This window comes from Neolamprologus brichardi, chromosome 9 (genome assembly GCF_056152115.1).
Source record: "Neolamprologus brichardi isolate AB-2024 chromosome 9, ASM5615211v1, whole genome shotgun sequence".
In the NCBI taxonomy this organism is placed as follows: domain Eukaryota; kingdom Metazoa; phylum Chordata; class Actinopteri; order Cichliformes; family Cichlidae; genus Neolamprologus; species Neolamprologus brichardi.
The window spans coordinates 38991580-39011959 of record NC_142112.1 but is presented as its reverse complement, the minus strand read 5'-3'; the positions used below and the strand labels follow the sequence as shown (position 1 = coordinate 39011959).

The 20380-nt window shown below is 40.1% G+C and overlaps 1 protein-coding gene and 1 pseudogene across 2 annotated transcripts; both read left to right on the top strand.

Moving 5' to 3' along the window:
• Nucleotides 1-6464, top strand: LOC148101648 (uncharacterized). The gene is made up of 4 exons (XM_087846618.1): nt 1-286; nt 3081-3175; nt 3511-4104; nt 4739-6464. The coding sequence occupies exons 2-4, from the start codon at nt 3158-3160 to the stop codon at nt 5297-5299; spliced, it is 1173 nt and encodes a 390-aa protein (XP_087702744.1). The 5' UTR covers nt 1-286; nt 3081-3157; the 3' UTR covers nt 5300-6464.
• A 5249-nt stretch (nt 6465-11713) lies between these two features.
• LOC148101647 (uncharacterized) lies at nt 11714-20380 on the top strand (annotated as a pseudogene). Its single transcript, XR_015719672.1, has 4 exons — nt 11714-11814; nt 14022-14121; nt 18627-19307; nt 19723-20380. The product of XR_015719672.1 is annotated as an uncharacterized LOC148101647 (transcript).

Here is a 20380-nt window from a genome sequence, read left to right as displayed (position 1 = left end):
AGCAAAGTGTGTGCGCAGGAGAGGAGTCGAGCAGAGAGAGCTGCTTTTTCACGAAACGGGAGTAAAGTAGTGAACTTAGAGGAGAGAAACAAACTAAAGTATCGATCATATACCACTACCAACGTCCTGATCGATATCTGCATCGATCTGCCCACCCTTGTCTCCTGGATCGTAGCTGAGATCAGCGTGAACCACGTGGGTCTCTGCTCTCTGATCTGTTTCCTGTGTTTGGAAAGAGTTCCGGCTTCATCACGGAGTTTCTCTCGGTTTGTGGGCTCATCTAAAGGTAAGCACCGAGCTAACTTTACTGTGAGTTCAGTTCATGTTGAGTTTAGCTCCTGAATGAGGTCTTCTGCTGCTCTCCTCGGTGTCTGTTCACAGTTTATTGTGAACACGTTGAGAGAAGAGTGAGAGAGTGTTTGGAGAAAAACACCAACTAATCATTAGCTCAGCATGCTGGGAGAAGTTGGAGCACAAAAGTCTTTTCATTGTCCCTGCAGCTGTTTTTCTGCATGCACCAAACCTCTACAGCCTCATTTCCATTTAAGTGATAACAGGAAGGTGTATGTGTGTGTGTGTGTGTGTGTGTGTGTGTGTGTGTGTGTCCGTGCTGCCGAGTCTCTTTTACTGTGTTTAAATTGCAGCTGCTAGAACACGGCTGTTCAACATCTATTCAGTCAGTCACGTTTATTTCACATCTACAGACACGCATTTCCACGTGTTACAGACAGTGTGTAGGTAGGGCGGTAAGCCTTGATCTTTTTTTGGTCTATAATTAGAATTTTAGTCTTTAATTTGTCAAATGCATCTTTCCTGGATGATTTAAGGTAATTTTGAGTCAACATTCAAGCTGCAGTCAGTAAATTCTGGGTAAAAATTTCCCTGAGTGTTCGCTGATGGAGAGAATTTGTTCTTTAAAAAAAAAAAAATTAACACTTGAATTACTGACCCTTTTTTGCTGGTGCAAGTCCCTACTACCAGATTTACTAACCCTGCACAAATTTGAGTAAATTCCCTGAACCTAACATCTACTAGCACCCTGCTGAGATTTTCACAGGCCTCCATTGTTCTCCTGCTTTTGTTGTGCAGATGTAACCCAGTGTTAATTTGGTTATCTGATATTGTGTGATATTCAGTATATATGTATATATCTGTTTTGGGTGATCGGTTATAAAATGTAAAACAATTATTTTAAGTTTTTTTTTTATTGCTAGTGATTTGCGGCTGCTTTACGACAGTTGACTGTTCCATGTGTTATCACGTGTCTTTTATGATGTGATGTATATAATAAAGTAATTAACTTAAAAGTAAGTAATAAATTTTAAGGTGCTAATCGGGGATAAGCTGGAGAGCTCAACAATTAGCCGCAATGCTAAGCGGACGTTGGTAGCCATGGGACGGTCTAGCCTTGCGCTTTTCAGGTTGCCTAGCAACCATGATACTAACCGCGAGACACGTTACGTACGGCAGTCAAAGGAGCTTACAAAGAAAAGCGTCTGGACTTCTTTAAGTTGCTTGAAGACGTTTCACCTTCATCCGAGAAGCTTCTTCAGTTCTAAGGTCAAATGGTGGAGAGTCCCAGATTTAAACCTAGTGGGAGTATCCCCCCACAGAGGGACAAAAGGACCCCCTGATGATCCTCTAATCGCCTGAGCCAAGGTGTGAAACTGGGTGTGGGTCCCAATCAGCCAGAGTTTCGGGTGAGCTCGTTGTGAAACCTGGTTTGAAAGAGGAGTGAAAGAAGCATCTATGTCCACTGTGAGCGACCATCTTTGAACAGAGGCGGTGGTTTACGACACCAACTCTCTGCCATCTATAATCCAGTTTTGAGATCCCTTCCCAGACGCCTTAACGCCCACTCACAGGAATTTGCATGATGCGGGACCGATTGGAGAAAATCACCAACTAATCATTAGCTCAGCATGCTGGGAGAAGTTGGAGCAGAAAAGTCTTTTCATTGTCCCTGCAGCTGTTTTTCTGCATGCACCAAACCTCTACAGTCTCATTTCTATTTGAAGTGATAACAGGAAATCAGAGCGATCTGCTGCAGTATCAGGGTCACAATAACTTTATTGTCCAGCTGCTGTGGATGAACACATGAGAGGAAGTGAGCGATAAAATGAAATAAGAGAAGTTATAGGTTGACATGGGTGAGAGTTGTTTGTACAGACATTGTGGAAGGCAGCATGCAGGAATGAGGGAGTGTAAGTAGGGCGAGGTCGAACATCAGCAGCCTTTACAGACAGCTGCATCAGTCCACTGCTTCAGTGTCTTCACCAGAGATGGGCAGTTACAAGTAATGCGTTATTGTAATCCGATAACTTTTTTCAAGTAGCGAGTAAAGTTATTTTAAATGTTAAACAAATTTCTTCCAGTCAGAGAATGTTGCATATAATTAAATGTTGCTTGATGCATAAAGTTAAAAGATTAAAACTAATAAAACAAATTTTAAAAAGAGACTTTTCCACTTGATTACATTTTATATGATGGACTCGCTGTCGCTTTATTACCTATTCAGGGTGTAAATCATGTTTTTAAAAAGTAACTAAGTAACTAATTACTTTTAAAAAATAAGTAATCAGTAAAGTAACTGGATTACTTTTGGTGGGAAGTAATCATTAATTAGTTACTGATTACTTTTTCAAGTAATTTGACCAACACTGGTCTTCACAAAAGAGAGTTTTAGTTTGTGCCTGTTTGCAGGGATCAAGTCTGACATTTAGTCTGAGTAGATTTGAACTTTCCTTCTTCATTATTTCCATCTTGCTTTGACTGCAGCTGTAACACTGATTCCAGCAGGATTTGTAAAAAGCATTTTGACAGACACACAAAGCTGGACAGCTTTTGTTCTGAGGGTTTGGAGAGAGTCTGTCTGTGTGTGTGTGCATTCACTTTGTTCCTCTAACAGAAAATCAATGTGCAGATGTCGATTCCTGCAGTGACTGTTGTTCTTCAGCCTGTAGAAACCATCCTGCAGCTGCTGGAACAAATGAATCTTCTCTTGCTTTTCTCTGGTTTGTGTTTGCTCTGCTTCTTTTTGTCAGAGATCAAATACATAAAAATATTCTTTTGTGTCCCAGCTGATCAGCAGAAGGAGAATCTGACGGAGGAACATTTTCAGCCATTTGGACTCAGCTCAGCCAGTACAAAGGAAACAATGACTTCAACACAGAAGGTGAGAAAAATGATCACAGTTACACTGTTATTGAAACTGTGCACCGCTGGTTGTTAACAGCAGCTTTATCTTTTCCATCCTGGGCTCCTCCATACATGCAGAAGCTTCATTCACAAATAAAAACCACAGAAGTTACAAGAAAATACAAAGATCATATTTTATCAGGACACTGAAATAAAATATAATCAGCTGCATTTATAATTTTTTCAGATGGTATATTTTTTCCCAATGAGCAAAACAATTTCCTAATTGTCATTTTGATTACAGAGGCAGTTTCAGTTTGTTCCACGACTGCGTTTCACTCACGGCCTCTGTTTGTATCTCTGTCACTGCAGGACCAACATGGAGCGAGACGTCAGCGCTCTCAGGAGGCCGACAAACGTCACAGAAGAAAGGGAGAGAAAATCTACAGCTGTGAAGAGTGTGGGAAGTATTTTCCTCAGAAGTCTGACCTAAAACATCATCAGTTCATCCACACTGGGGAGAAACCATTCATCTGTGACTTGTGTGGAAAGTCTTTTAGACAGCCTGCAAACTTAAAAAAACACCAAGTCATCCACAGTGGAGTTAAAGCGTACAGCTGTGATCAGTGTGGCAAAGCTTTTACTGTCAGAGGCAACTTACGGCGTCATCAAGTTACCCACTCTGAAACTAAGTACAGCTGCGACATTTGTGGGAAAACTTTCACTCATCTAGCATACCGAAATACTCACCAACGCATCCACACTAGACAAGATGTTTACTGCTGCGATCAGTGTTTGAAACCGTTTGTGACATACTATGAATTACAGCACCACATGTTTACCCACACTGAGGAGAGACCTTATAAATGTGACCTGTGTGAGAAGGCTTTTAAAGAGCCACGTTCCCTGAGGAGACACGAACAGATCCACAGCAGAAAGAAACTCTACAAGTGCAGTTACTGTGAGGTTTGTATTTATATTTTTATCTTTATTTTCAGCTGACTGTTCGGAACAACCCTGCTCATTCAGTTGTGTTAGTATGTTGGCAATTCTCCTGCATGTAAAGGCAGCGCTGCATGAGTTTCAGCTCTTATTTCATTGCTCAGCTTAGTTTTCCACACTCTGGACTCTCTGCTCGGTTCAGCTGGTTTTCCTGCTGCTAAAGTCAGCAACTCGCCCAGTCCTCCATGTGTGATGTTTTGTGAACCTTAATGTTCAACCTGCAGTAATTACTCATTAACATCTAACTTCAGTCTGCTACCTGCTATGCTAAAGACAACAGATGGCAGATGCCACCAGTATACCCTCCTCATTGGTCGCTTTGCCCTCTTCAACATCATCACAGTGAGTTTTATTTATGACACCATTAGGGTGCAGGAAGCTGCTACCGTTTTGTCCTGAGCAATAGGTATCACCACTCAGACAACACCACATGGAGGTATAGAAAGAGAAGTAGTCAAAAGTAGAAGCAGATTTCTTTCTTTTTTTCTCCACAGAGTCTCAGGTTTTCAAAGTGTTGCAACATCTCCTTTGGATGATGCTTTGGATAAAAATGTTGAAGGAATTCCCTGACTTGCACTGTCTTTGTGTCTTTGTTTAGAAGCAGAGCGACACAGATGGATCCACTTCTCAACCGTGTCGCCACTGTGGTGGTGGGAAAGCGTTGCGTTGTGACCTTTGTGGAAAAACTTTCAATAATGAAAAGAACCTAAAGCTACATCAACGTAGACACACTGGAGAAAAAATGAACTACTGCAAAGAATGTGGGAGAGGCTTCCCCACGCCAAGTGCATTAAAAGAACATGAAATCTATCACAGTGGAGTTAAAAAGCACGTCTGTGACCAGTGTGGGTCATCCTTCACTACTGCAGATCATCTTAAAGTGCATAAACGAGTCCACACAGGAGAGAAACCATACAAGTGCAGACACTGTGACAAAAGCTTCTCGTACTCAGGGAGTCGTAACAATCATGAACTTACACACATTGAAGGGAACTTCAGCTGTGACCAGTGTGACAAGAGCTTCAAGAATTTCAGTTCATACTCCAAACACAAACGATCCCACGCTGTTAATAAACTGTTTCACTGTTACCAATGTGCAAAAACATTCACTTCATTATCTGCTCTGCACAACCATCGGCGTGATCATGCAGGACAGTGATCACTGGATCACAATGAATCTGAAGAGACAGAAAGATCCTCTTCTGGTTTCAGGGTCAGACTTAAAAACCTTGAGATCAGGCTCCACAGAGTTCAGCTGGAGTCTCCTGTGAAGAGTGCAGCTGATGTCACACTTGGATCTGATGAGGTAGCTCTTTTTTCTGGACCTGCAGTGAATAAACCTGGATGTTACATATAGGAAGCTGCAAGTATAGATATGCACATCAAGTTTTTTTTTTCCTTTGAGGGATTTTAATATTCTAAAATGTTATCCCTGTTACATTTTAATCTTTGTTCTCTTAGGATATAGAAGTTATAGGAATACATTTTATTTTATATTACCAAACTGATATGTTTCAAAACTGCAGATGTGCATAGAAACATTTTTTTTTACATTTCATTTTAACTTCTTGCTTTTCCCCCAAATATAACTTGTTTTCTGAAGCAACAACAACTGCTGTGACTTTGTGTCCAGAAAAAAGAAACTCAAGCTAAACTGGTGTTGGGCTGTACTTCCGTGTAATACCAGTTTGTACCAGAAGGTGGAGCAGTGAGTCAGTGTAACCATTATTTAATCAGTCAAAGAACACATTCTTATAGGGCTTTGGAGATGACGTAATGCCGCAATGCATTGTGGGAGCGCGGCGCCATTTGAGAAGGCCACGAATCTAAACAAACACACTGTGTTGGAAGGACGACTGCCAGAACCATGCTTAAAATCAGCTCAAAAGTCAAAAGGACTGTATCGAGAGCGATGGAACCCGGACGCATCATTTTAACTGCTTTTTTGCTTTTCCCCCCAAATCTACTGTTTCACTGTTACCAATGTGCAAAAACATTCACTTCATTATCTGCTCTGTGAAAACATCAGCGTGATCATGACAATGGCTGAAATCATTCCTATCATTGGATCATAATGAACCCTTCAACTGACAGGGAGCTTTTTCCATCCTTGCAGGAGTCCACTCTGCAGGGGAGAGTCATAGGAGAGGTGGAGAATAAACTTAACCTGGGTGTCTACTGTCTTCTGCAGTCTGGGAGATGATTGAATGTTAGGGTGGGTACAGTTTCCTCTGCGGTGGGGTCGGGCGGGCTGCCCCAGGTCCTTTGGGGCTGGGTGGTCCTGCTGCCGTAGGCCCCGATCTGGATGGGCCTGGGCTCCCTTGCCTTGGTGGGTGCCGAAGGACGGGGGTGCCTATTGGGGTCAGCGGGTGAGCTAGTCCCAGGGAGGGGCATCTTGCTCCTCCCTTCTTTTCCTCCCCATCTCCGGTTGCCTCCCTCATCGTGCTAACACCTGCTGCTCTCTGGCAGCAGCACCATGCTCTCCTGTGTTTTAAATACACCTTAGAACAACACGCAGCAACACTACACATGAGCGAGAGGAGGGAGGTTTGGGGTCTTAACACACCCCTGTTCTCTGCTGGCCATCGGGGCGGGGGGGCTGGGAGGAGGTGTTGGCCTCCCTGCTGCTGCGGAGCCTGGGGCGGTCTGCTTGCCTCCACCCCGGGGGAAAAGGGTAACATCTCCTGGGTCTAGGTGCCGTTTCCCCCTCCAGGGGCGAGGGTACCTGGACCTGGGGTATAGAGTTTGTTTGGGGAGTGTGATTGTGTGTACAGTGTCCATGTATGTCTATCCCTATGTTGGGTGAGTGCTGAGTATTTGTATATGTGTGCATGAGGGTGGGAATGCATGTTTGTGTCTGTGTGTGCCTGTGTTTATATGTCAGGCTGGGTCTTACACTCCACCTCTCTGGGAACTCCCAGGCCCTCCAAAGGCCTATCTCCCCTCACCACACTCCCTGCCGGTAACTGATGCCTTCAGGTGATCCAGGAGATTTTTTTTCTCTTCTTTCTCTTTTTAAGTGCCCTTTCTCACTGTCCCTCTTCCCTTCTGTTTTTCTTTTCTTTCATCTTTCTTTCTCCCTTCCCTATCCCTCAGCCATGTCTGTCCCGTCTGTAACAACTGAAAATAAAATAAATAATAACAACAAAGGTTGATCAAATGGACCAACACGGCAAGGCCGTGATGATCCATTTGGCAAAGTAAATCCATTGGGTATCCTTGTTGGTCTTCAGACAACAATTCTGACGGCTAAAGAACCAAATGGGACAGGCAAAAAAAATAAAAATAAATAAATAATTAATCTGAAGAGACAGACAGTTCTGTTGCATTTGAGAAGTTTGATGTGAAAGCTGCTGTAATTTCTGCTGAAATCCCTCATCTGTTATACATCAGGTTTCTCTTAATTTTTCCTTTAATGTTTATTTGAATTTTAATTCTAAAAATGTTATCCTTATTACATGATCATTTTTCCTCCACTTGGAAACAGTAGTATTTAGTAGTAGTAGTATTAATAGTACTATAATCAAAGAAATGTCTCACTGATCTCTTAATTGTCTATGTATCACAGGCATTCAAGCTGTAAATAGTTAAACCATTACTTAAAAAGTCATCCCAGGACTCAGCTTGAAAACTAAAAACTCACTGAAAAGCCTTCAGCTAATCCAAAATGCTGCAGCAAGAGTCCTGACAGGGACTAGAAAGAGAGAGCAGATTTCTCCTGTTTTGGCTTCCTGTTAAATCCAGAATTCAAAATCCTGCTCCTCACATACAAGGTCTTAAATAATCAGGCCCCATCTTATCTTAATGACCTTGTAGTACCATATCACCCTATTGGAGCACTTCGCTCTCGCTCTGCAGGCCTACTTGTTGTAGTATTTAAAAGTAGAATGGGAGGCAGAGCCTTCAGTCCTCTATTTTAATTCTGGTACAGTCCAAAGATGCTTTCTGTTACTGTGGTCCTGTCACCTGCTGACTTGAGATCAGTTACATCTTTGTATACATTAAAAACAGACTCCAGACCTTTTTATTCATTGGTGGTGTTGTTAGTTATATGTTTAGTGTAGTTCTGTTTGCTGTTTTCACTGCCTTAAGCTGTTGTAAACCTAAACAGGTTTTTATGTCTTTATCTTCTGTGTTAAGAATATTTAGTTAACATGTAATAAAATGTGTGATATAAATAAAATTGCCATTGTCAGAAGCGTCTTAATTCTTCATGACAGAGATTTAACAAGTTACAGAATCATTCCTCATAACTAGGGATGTAAGAAAAATATTGATCGAAAATCACAATATTTTGTTTTATGATTCTGAATCGATATTCAAAAGCAGTGTTATTGATTTTTTTTATTGACAATTTACATGTGTGATGGCAAGTCACACATGGTAAGCTCCACACCTCACCACCAGTTGATTCACTTTAGTTTACATTGCAGTCATTAATATATTCTACTTATTGTTCAATATTGTTTCTTTATTAAATGTATTTATTTTTCCATCACACCTTCAAATGTTTATGTGGTGTGCATATAAATATTAACCCATGTTAACACTGCAAGGTCAAAGTTCTGTTATATTAATACATTTTCTTTGTTTGAGTTACCTGGTGTTTGGCTTCTCCTGTCTGGCAAAGGGCTGGGAGGCTGAAGAAAGGCATCTCAAACATTATCAGTGAAACACAATCAGGTTTTTTGAAAGGAAGACTAATTCATAACAACATCAGGCTGGTTTGGGATCTCCAAGAGAGAGAATACATCCTGTTCTTGAATTTTTACAAAGCATTTGACTCCGTTGAACATACGTTCATATTAAAAACTCTGCAGTCTTTTGGTTTTGGAGAGGAATTTATCAATGTTATAGAGATGCTATATAATGACATTAACAGCTCTGTTTTGCTAGAACATGGTACATGTTCAAGGTTTGAGGTTAATAGAGGGATAAGGCAGGGATGTAGCAGCTCACCACTTCTGTTCATCATGGTTGCTGAGCTGTTGTCTATTTTGATTAAAAACAGTCACATTGAGGGGTTAACTGTGATGGGTGAACAGATAATAATCAGTCAGCTGGCAGATGATACCACCCTGTTTTTAAAAAATGAGGACCAGATTCCTTTAGCCTTACAGGTGATCAACCACTTCTCCAAAGCTTCTGGCCTACAGCTAAATATTAATAAATGTGAGATACTAGCTCTGCATGAGTGTCCCCTGCAGGCAATAAGTAATATACAGATCAAAAAAGAGGTGAAGTATCTGTGCTTTGTAATTTGCAAGGATAAGACATCAACAGAAAATAAGAATATCTGTGCCAATATAGAAAAGTGTAAGTTTTAAACAGGTGGCTGCAGAGGGACATAACTTTGTTTGGGAGAATCTTGCTAACCAAAATGGACAGTCTGTCCAGACTCATCTATCCAGCCTTTTCTCTGCCCATATCTCCAAAACTAATTAAATCTATAAATAATCTTAATTTTAGGTTCATATGGAGGAACAAATGTCATTATATAAAGAAAAATGATATGATTAAGAATTATGAAGAGGGTGGGGCTAATGCCATTGACTTTGATGTTATGAATGGTGTACTAAAATTGAAATGGTTAAGATCTTTCATTAGGAACAAAAATTCCTTTTGGAACATTATTCCCAGTGTGATTTTTGGCAAAATGGGTGGAATAGACTTTTTGTTACGTTGTGACTTTGATTGCAGTTCGTTACCTGTTAAACTCTCAGCTTTCCATCAGCAGGTCCTTCTCTACTGGAAATTAATCTATAAACATAACTTTACCCCTCACAGTACCCCTATATGGAACAACAGGTATATCCGTTTGTGTAGGAAATCTGTGTACATGGATGAATGGAGATCTAAAGGGATTTGGGCTGTAGCTCATTTTATGGATGATAATGGGGTCTTATTAAAACATGAGACGTTTTGTGAGAAATTTGATGTAAGATGTACTGCTAAGAGATATAAATCCCTAATGAAAGCCATCCCAGTCCCTTTGAGATCAATGATAAAAGAAGATATTGTGCACTCTAAAATTTCTCCTGGACTGAGGCAGCTCTGTATAGCTGGAGTTGAATTTGGTGACAGCAGGTTTACAAACAAGGTGATCAGGAATATTTTGATAAATGAAATTTGCCCTAATCTGGTTAAAAGAAATTATATCCTTAAAGAATTTGAGACCATGGCGGTTAAGGCGATAAGAAAAAAGTATATTTCACTTCCTCTTTCCCCTAAAGTAAAAGAGGTTCACTTTAAAATCATTAATGAGGTTTATCCAACCAATGAATTCTTAAGACGGAAATTTAACTTAGATGTAAACACCTGCACATTTTGTGAAAATGATATTAAAAGTCTGGATCACTTGTTTTTCTACTGTGAATCAATGCACTCCTTCTGGACTGACATGTGGAGCTGGATACAGTCCAGGAGGATTCAGTTACCACATTTGACGGTGACAGTAATAAAATTTTGAAGACTTGTTGATTAGGACGTTTTTGTTAATGGGAAAATTTTTTATTCACACATGCAGATACTTTAAAGCTAAACCATGGTAAATGGCCTATATTTGTATAGCGCTGTACTAGTCCCTAAGGACCCCAAAGCGCTTTACACTATACACAATCATCCACCCATTCACACACTGGTGATGGCAGCTACATTGTAGCCACAGCCACCCTGGGGCGCACTGACAGAGGCGAGGCTGCCGGACACTGGCGCCACCGGGCCTTCTGACCACCACCATTAGGCAACGGGTGAAGTGTCTTGCCCAAGGACACAACGAGCGAGACTGTCCAAGCCGGGGCTCGAACTGGCAACCTTCCGATTACAAAATGAACTCCCAACTCTTGAGCCACGATCGCCCCTTTTTGTGCTAACCATGTATAAACAGATGGCTGAATGACTTTAAACTCTGGGCTAAATCACTGAAACTTGTGAATAATAAGAAAGCTCATAAACTTGTTGTTTTATTTAACAAATTTAATCTATGTTAAAAAAAAGAAAAAAAAGAAACCTCCCTATTTAATAATCATGACTGCCCTTTTTTGCTCATGTAAATTTTTGCCTTTGGTTCAAATCCTTCAATGACTGTTCTTTCTTTTTGTACTAACTCTTTTAGCTTTGTGTTTATTGTTTGTTTGTTTTTTTCTTGCTATAATGCTCAACCGAGGATGTTACATATTCGGATTAATGATGGTGCCTTGTATGGTATACTGTTGTTTGTAAATAAAGTAAAAAAAATAAAATAAAAACTAAAAAATAAAGCTACCGGAAATGTACAACCCTACATCCGGTCTTAAAACAGGAGGTTAGCATCTTCTCGTGCACGCCAAGTGTTCTCGGTCACGTGATCGTAAAGCAACAAACCACAGCAGAGCAGGGAAAGAGGGCGGAGCAAAGTGTGTGTGCAGGAGAGGAGTCGAGCAGAGAGAGCTGCTTTTTCATGAAACGGGGGTTAAGTAGTGAAGTTAGAGGAGAGAAACAAACTAAAGTATCGATCATATACAACTACCAACGTTTGGATCGATATCTGCATCGATCTGCCCACCCTTGTCTCCTGGATCATAGCTGCGATCAGCGTGAACCACGTGGGTCTCTGCTCCCTGATCTGTTTCCGGTGTTTGGAAAGAGTTCCAGCTTCATCGCGGAGTTTCTCTCGGTTTGTGGGCTCATCTAAAGGTAAGCACCGAGCTAACTTTACTGTGAGTTCAGTTCATGTTGAGTTTAGCTCCTGAATGAGGTCTTCTGCTGCTCTCCTCGGTGTCTGTTCACAGTTTATTGTGAACACGTTGAGAGAAGAGTGAGAGAGTGTTTGGAGAAAAACACCAACTAATCATTAGCTCAGCATGCTGGGAGAAGTTGGAGCAGAAAAGTCTTTTCATTGTCCCTGCAGCTGTTTTTCTGCCTGCACCAAACCTCTACAGCCTCATTTCTATTTGAAGTGATAACAGGAAATCAGAGCGATCTGCTGCAGTATCAGGGTCACAATAAACTTTATTGTCCTGCTGCTGTGGCAAAAGAAGAATGTTGTTAATCATTTTGTGGATCGAATGTTGGATTTATTTTATTTGACGAGAACAGAAGTTTTGTTCACTTGTGGTTTATGATGGAGTCTGATTCAGCTACTTTACCATACCATAATATATTTATATAGCTAATTTTTCAAAACTCGTAGTGGATTAAGAAATAAAATAGTAATAGTAATAATACTTTTAATAATAAAAATACTAGTATTCCGAAGACACTTGTGTAATATGCGTAAGGAAAGTGCAACTGGATTGTACGTTCTGATGGTCTCTGATGAAGATAATATTATTGTTAAGTAATGTGGCTGCTTCACTTAGGCTACTAGCAGGTTTCTGAGTAGATATCTGTGTAGTGGCTTGAAATGTACCACTTTTTCTTTCAGTTTCCTTGTCAGGAAACAACTTCATGTTCAGCTGAAATTCCTTGGTTTTCAGTGTGTCTGAGAGCATTTCAGTGGAGTCTGTGAGAACATAATAATGTCCCTTACGGCACCTCATAGGGACTCGTCTTGATGTATTCTCAATCATCCAGGAAAGTAAATTTTCAAAAGTTGATTCTGTTCATCTGGATGTGGGAGAAACGTTTCATCATCATCTAGGTGACGTCTTCAGTCTCAGCTGACTGCAGGTTCCCAACCTTACCTTAGTACATTTGCATAATGACTGAAACCAGCCCACTGAAGGAACAATGGGCTGGGAGGTCAGTTCCTTAATCTTAATTATGGAAATTCTCATGACCATTGATCAATGTCCATGAGTACCATTCACAGAGAGTTGGGGAATGGCTGCAATCAGAGCGTTGTAAGATGGTGACAGATGTACCCTTAGGCTCCCTCCTCGATTCAGAGATGGTCTTTCCCTTTTCACGTAAATGGCCTCGTTGACTCCACGCTCAAACCAGCGTTCCTCCCTGTCCAAGATGTTATATCATCATCATTGAAAGAGTGTCCACTGGCCTGTAGGTGTAAATAGACTGCAGTCACCTGAGACTACAGAAGTAACTTGGATGAGTGATGAAAAGTTTCTCCCACAAAATGCTACGTCCAGATGAACAGAATCAACTTTTGGAGACTCATAGGGACTCCTTCTTTGTGTATCTATGGAAGTTCATATAGAGATTGACAGACCACGTGACTTTCGTGCATTGCTTTGTGGGTACAAATGGCAACAAAATCAAAACACTGCATCAAGCGCTAGTATTTCCAGCACTGGTAATCATTAATTCTGCGGTTTTAATCCCTACTTGCATTTTATTTGCCCCAAAAACAGTGATGTACAAAACGACGGAGAACACGGCAGGTCCGTACAAAGACAGAGTTGACGAAAAGGCAAAAAAAAAAAGTACGAGGAAAAAATCAAAGGAGTGAAAGGGTCAGACCCATACGAGCATACAGAGTGGAGTCACCCAGTGACGTTTGTAGGGTTACTGAAGGTGGGCTAGCTGGTTTATAATGATGTGCGACATGATCGCTAGCGACACAGCTATGTTAGCATAACATAAACAGTGAAGCTGAACATGAAAACAGTCACACAGTTTTCATGTGAAAGCCTGCGTGCGCTAGTACCGCTTGCCACCCGTTCCCAGAATCCTTTGCGGTTTTACCCCGGAAATGACGCCACATTTTCAATCTCTATATACAGGGTGTAGCATCCCCTGGGCAAAGGTGGTGGTATGCAGGGCGCTCAGTGGGTTTTTTCAAGTTCTTGTAGGCAGCTGATGACTTTCTTTTTGTAGTTGCTTCTGGGGTTTCGCCTTGAAGCTTCATAGGTATTGTTGTCATTGAGGAGTGTAGTAATGTTTATTTGCTCTGCTTCTTCTTGTCAGGGATAAAATACATATCTATACTTTTTGTGTCCCAGCTGAGTAACAGGAGGAGAAGAGTCTGGTGGAGCAGCAGAGGAACAGCCTTTTGGACTCAGCTCAGCCACTACAGAGGAAACAATGACTTCAACTCAGAAGGTGAGAAAAATATCACAGTTACACTGTTATTGAAACTGTGTGCACAGCTGGTTGTTAACAGCAGCTTTATCTTTTCCATCCTGGGCTCCTCCATACATAGAGAATCTACATTCACAAACAAAAACCACAGAAGTTACAAGAAAATATAAAGATCATATTTTAGCAGTACACATTTAAACAACCATATCATCAGTTGAACTCAGGTTTTCATGAAGTAAAAGTTTTTCACTTGTGACCAATATTTCTTCAATTATGTCATTGTGTGGATGCTTTAGGGCATCCACACAGTTCCTGTTTCTCTTTATTCTTTATTCTTCAAGTTGCTTCCGTACGTTTTTTGCACCTTAACTACTACAATTTTTGTCCGATTTTCACTGTTCAAATTTTAAAGTATTCTGCTATTTCTGCTAATTCCAGCTATGACTTTTGGTATTTATTACTATTATACTTTTTAAAATATTAAGCTTTTTATGCAATTATTTTGTCCCATTGAAATGAATGGGAAACTTCCGCAATTCTGCTAAAACTTGCTTGTTTTTGAAACTTAACTACTTCCTCATATTTTCACGTAGAACAACCATTCAAACTTTAAAATGTTCTCAAATTATTGGGCTATTCAGGTATAAATCGGCTTTTTCAAATCTTTTACCGTTTTATTTTTATCCCTCTTAAAGTTTTGAGTTGCAAAATTGTGATTTTTCAGAAAATACATGCGTTGTTATGGTTGCTATGCACTTGGCTTTCAGTGTGCCACTGTAAGTTTCGCAGTCTTCTCTTCATGTCCGAACAACGTCTTGCTACTTGCTCAATTTTCACTCAACTTCCACAAATTATACATCAAAACGTAGGTATTTTTTCTGGCTTTCAGAAAATGTCACTATCATTGTTGTGGGATTTATAGAATTTTGGCAAATCTCCTCAGACCAACACAAAGTCTGAAAACTCTCCATAGAAAGTCAATGGAGAGTTTTTTCAAAATCACCGCTTGATTTCTGTAATGAGAGGCATATTCGAATCATCATATCTTCTTAATGAAGCGAAGTTAAGACATGAGGCTTGTGCCAATATATCTTCAGACACTCCTGACACTCACAATTCAAGAATTTCTTTCTCACCTATTACCGTTCTGAGATGACTTACACTTGTTTGAGGGTAGGAATTTCGTCCTTCGCTCAGATTTCTTCGGATTTCAAACTCTGGAAATGAACCACTTTTTTCTCTCGTCATATCTTTTTGATGGATTTCCACAGAGACCTGAAAATTTCCATGACTGTTCACCAAAGCCTGCTGTCTCTTACGGGGAAAGAATGATATCGATACTCCAAATAGATTTAGAGTTAGAAAGCGTTGTTTGAGGGCAAGTCAAGACAGGTTTTGCTTCGCCTCTACTCAGTTATGGTGCATTAGAAGTCAAATATCTTTATTAATTGATATTTTATTGATAAATTGTCAACACTTTAAGATTCCCCCATCTCTTCTGAACAAAACTGTGTAAGAATGACCGTTCTAGCCCCTATGGTTAGGAAATTATGGTCATTTGTTTGAGGGGAGTCCTCACTATGAGAAATAGACTACAAAAATCCTGTCTTTCAGCTGCATGTGTGTAAAAACGGCTGCACCTGTTTTGGCGGGAAAAAGTACACAGCCTCACTGATTGGTGGATTCAAATTCAGCAGCTCCCAGGCTGCTTGACTGACCTAGAAAGTTGCTTCTCTCTCCCTCTGTCTGTGTGTGTGTGTGTGTGTGTGTGTGTGTGACAGAGAGAGAGGGAGAGAGAGAAAGCCTTTTTATGGGATGATCTCATTGTAAGATTCAAATTCAATATATTTAGACTGGTTGACTGAAATGGATCTTGTGTGTGTGTGTCTCTGTGCATGTGTGTTTCCATGTGTCCATATTGTGATTGTGTGGCTGTTATTTTTTTTTTTTTGCCGATTTTTTTTCATTTAACAAGTATATTTGAGGGACCCTTAGCATGTTCAGCATTTTTTCAGCTGTCCATTTTGCTTTGCCAATTTTTCTGTATAAGTTATTACTATTGTGCTAAATCATACTATTTCTGCTATTTTATAAGATTTGTGCTAAATATAGTATTTCTGCCAAATATAGTATTTCTGATTAATTATAGTTTTTCTACCAAATCATAGTACAGTATTTTTGCTTTTTATAGGATTTTTATAGGATATTTATATTGCTTAATATAGTATTTCTGCTTTTTATAGGATTTGTGCTTAATATAGTATTTCTGCTAAATGTAGCATTTATGCTTAATCATAGTATTTCTATATATTTCTGCCAGGTCCCCAGGCAGCCAATCCTCTGTGAGGACTGAGACATTCAAATTTACATATTAGGTCCTGCACGGCTACCCAGCCAGCCAATCATATCTGAGGTCTGCCGTTTCTTCTCTCGTCATATCTCAGCGACGGATGTACAAAGAGCAATGAAAATCGCAGTGAAAGTACACCAAAGTCCACTGATTCACCCAGTATAAGAACTATGTTTCTAGTCCACCTAGTTTTTGAGTTACACTACATTTTGTAACTCCAAAAAACTGCTATGTTGTACTATTTTTCTAAATCATAGTTTTTCCGTAATGTTTGAGTATTTTTGGCTAAATATATTCTTTCTGTTATCTTATACTATTTCTCCTAAATTCTTGTAATTTTGAGAAGTTATCATGTTTCTGTTAAGTTACAATATTTCTGCTAAGTGATGCTATGCTATTGTATTTCTGCCAAGTATTATGTTTCCTCTAAGATATTGCAGTTCTGCTAAGTTATTACATTTTAGCAAAGTTCCTTTGCTTCTGCAAAGTTTTTACAATTTCTGCAACTTTTCAGCTTTTTCAGCTAGTTTTAGCAGACAGCTTCAGCTTTAAAGCATCCACACAGCATTTTCGCAGGAAATGCAAATTTTTCTAGTTTTCATTGCAATTCTCATTGTAGCACATCATTGTAATGTGAAACTATCACCAGAAGGTGGTGGTAACCAGTGATGGGCAAATTACTTTGAAAAAGTAATTAATTATAGTTACTATTTACTTCTTCAAAAAAGTAACTGACTTAGTAACTGAGTTACAAGATTCTAAAAGTAATTAGTTAATTAAAAAACAATTGCATTACTTAAAAAACAATGCTTAACCCTCTGGGCTCCAGGGTATAATTGGCCATTTTTATTTACGTTTGATTTTCCCTCCACATTTCACCTTTAAAAACGATTTACTTTGCTTTGTTTGGTATCATCCTTTTCAGCACAACCTCATGTGTCTGAATTTACAGTCATGTTTTCATTTTGACATACTATATTAACACAATTGATCTAAAATCAGACAAAAAACATAAAATCAGAGTAGAAAAAGTTATTTTTACTGTAACAACCACAAACATGTTTAATGATCATATTTCATAACTTTAAATGCAAATATAAATTGTCAATTTTAAAATTCTGTGCACAAGTTTTGCAAACAACAAAGTTATTTGCAGCCATTTACCTTTTACCCTTTTTTAAAATAACCATTTCAAACTGTTTACAGAACAATCAGCTGTTCTTCAATAAGATGCCACAAATTATTTGTGCCACTCCAAATATTTCTGTCCACTATAAAGGAAACATCACAGCCTGATACCTGCAGGTCTGACAGCAGCAGGTGTATCACTCCTGTTTCTACCTGGAGACAGCAGTCGCCTCGTTGTTCTGACACACAACACAAAACTGTCCACAACACTACACACTAACTACACAAGACAACACATTAACTACACACTCCAAACATGCTAAACGTCACAAATCTCTCACATCTCAAAACTCGCGCTCTCTCTTTTTCTGCTCTCTCTCTCTCTCCTAAAACTTCCCCTGTTTTGTTTGTTGCTCATAAGCAGAGAGGTCTCGCTGCTGTCCTTAGACAGTAAACGTGAAACTATTGAGGAACAAACATGCGTATATCTTGTTTATCATGACTCTGGTTTTACTGGCCTATCAACACAGTTTATAAACTGGTATATGTCACCTTGTTGCTTTGTCTGTAAGTGGTCATGTGATTGACCACGACTCCTTTACTCTTCCTCAGTCAAACAGCAGAAGTCATGCGATTGTTTTGCCCCCTGAGCTCCAGGTGTTGTGCCAAAAAGTGATCGTGATTACCGTCTGCGGGAGCACAGCTGCTTAAAGCTGTAGCGTCCAGATTACTTACAGCTACTTCCTGCAGCTGATATAAGCTGCTGTAAGCTGAACACAGCTTCAACCGTCTGTTTGTTGAAAAATAGTAACGGACCGCATTTTCTTGTTAGTAACGGTAACGGCGTTGTAACGATAGGAATAGTAATTAGATTACTCGTTACTGAAAAAAGTAACGCCGTTACTTGTAATGCCGTTATTCCCATCACTGGTGGTAACACACCTACAACATGTTTGTTGACTCTTTGATCCCACTAATGGAGGCAGGTTCAGTTTAGTCCACGACTGTATTTCACTCACTGCCTCTGTTTGTATCTCTGTCACTGCAGGACCAACATGGAGTGAGAAGTCAGCGCTCTCAGGAGGCCGACAAACCTCACAGAAGAACGGGAGAGAAAACATACAGCTGTGAGGAGTGTGGGAAGAATTTTACTCACAGTAGCAACTTACGACGTCATCAAGTTACTCACTCTGGACTTAAAGCGTACAGCTGTGATGAATGTGGACAGTCTTTTAACGATCCTGGAAACTTAAAAATACACCAACTCATCCACAGTGGAATTAAACCTTACAGCTGTGAGTTGTGTGAAAAGTCTTTTACCCAGCCTGCAAACTTAAAAACACACCAACTCACCCACAGTGGAGTTAAAGCATACAGCTGTGATCAGTGTGGTAAAGCTTTTGCTGTCAGAGGCAACTTACGGCATCATCAAGTTACCCACTCTGAAACTAAGGCGTACAGCTGCGACATTTGTGGGAAAACTTTCCGCTGGCTAGTCAGCAGAAATATCCACCAACGCATTCACACTGGCAATGATGTTTGGCTCTGTGATCAGTGTGACAAACGTTTTGTGACATACAAAGACTTACAGCGGCACATGTTTACCCACACTGAGGAGAGACCTTGCAAATGTGACCTGTGTGAGAAGGCTTTTAAAGATCCACGTTCCTTGAGAGCACACCAACAGATCCACAGCAGAAAGAGACTCTACAAGTGCAGTTACTGTGAGGTATGTATTTATATGTTTACACTTTCAGTTATTTTGAAGTTTTATGTGAGACATGAAAACTTCATGCGGAATATTGGGTCAAATCTGCTACAGATCTCATCAAACTTTCCTGATGTTGGAAAAAAGTTTTCCATTTCCAGCCATTCCATTCACACTCCAATGGATGCATCGGACAGCAGCTTGGGGTTAGCATCTTTTGGCATGCAGAGTAGAGCATCCAGGGGTTTAACCACCAATCTTCCCATTAAGTAGATTACCTACAAATGAGGAGTCGTTTTCGCCCAGTAAGATGAGTGTTATAGTGTAAACAGTAAAATGTGGACGTTGGCAGAGCTTTTCTTTATTTCAGGCGACGTTCAGGATCAAAATGTTGAAGGAATTCCCTGACTTACACTGTCTTTGTGTATTTGTTTAGAAGCAGAGCGACACAGATGGATGCAGTTCTCAACCCTGTCGTCACTGTGGTGGTGGGAAAGAGTTTCACTGTGACCTTTGTGGAAAAACTTTCAAGCATCAAGAGAACCTAAAAGTACATCAACGCAGACACACTGGAGACAAAATGAACTACTGCAAAGAATGTGGGAAAGGCTTTCCAACATCAAGTGAATTAAAAAATCATGAGCTCTTCCACAGTGGGGTTAAAAAGCACGTCTGTGACCAGTGTGGGTCATCTTTCACCACTGCAGGTGACCTTAAAAAGCATAAGGTAGTGCACACAGGAGAGAAACCATACAAGTGCAGACACTGTGACAAATGTTTCTCATTGTCAGGTAATCGTAACAAACATGAACGTACACACATTGAAGGGAACTTCAGCTGTGACCAGTGTGACAAGAGCTTCAGGAATCTCAGTTCATACTCCGCACACAAACGATCCCACGCTGTAAATAAACTGTTTCACTGTTACCAATGTGCAAAAACATTCACTTCATTATCTGCTCTGTGCAAACATCAGCGTGATCATGACAATGGCTGAAATCGTTCCTATCATTGGATCATAATGAATCTGAAGAACCAGACAGTTCTGTTGCGTTTGAGAAGTTTGACGTGAAAGCTGCTGGAATTTCTGCTGG

Excerpts from the sequence above, each read along its gene's own strand:
- LOC148101648 (XM_087846618.1), top strand. Across the intron at positions 4,105-4,738 it reads ACAAGTGCAGTTACTGTGAG|AAGCAGAGCGACACAGATGG; the intron begins GTTTGTATTTAT and ends GTCTTTGTTTAG.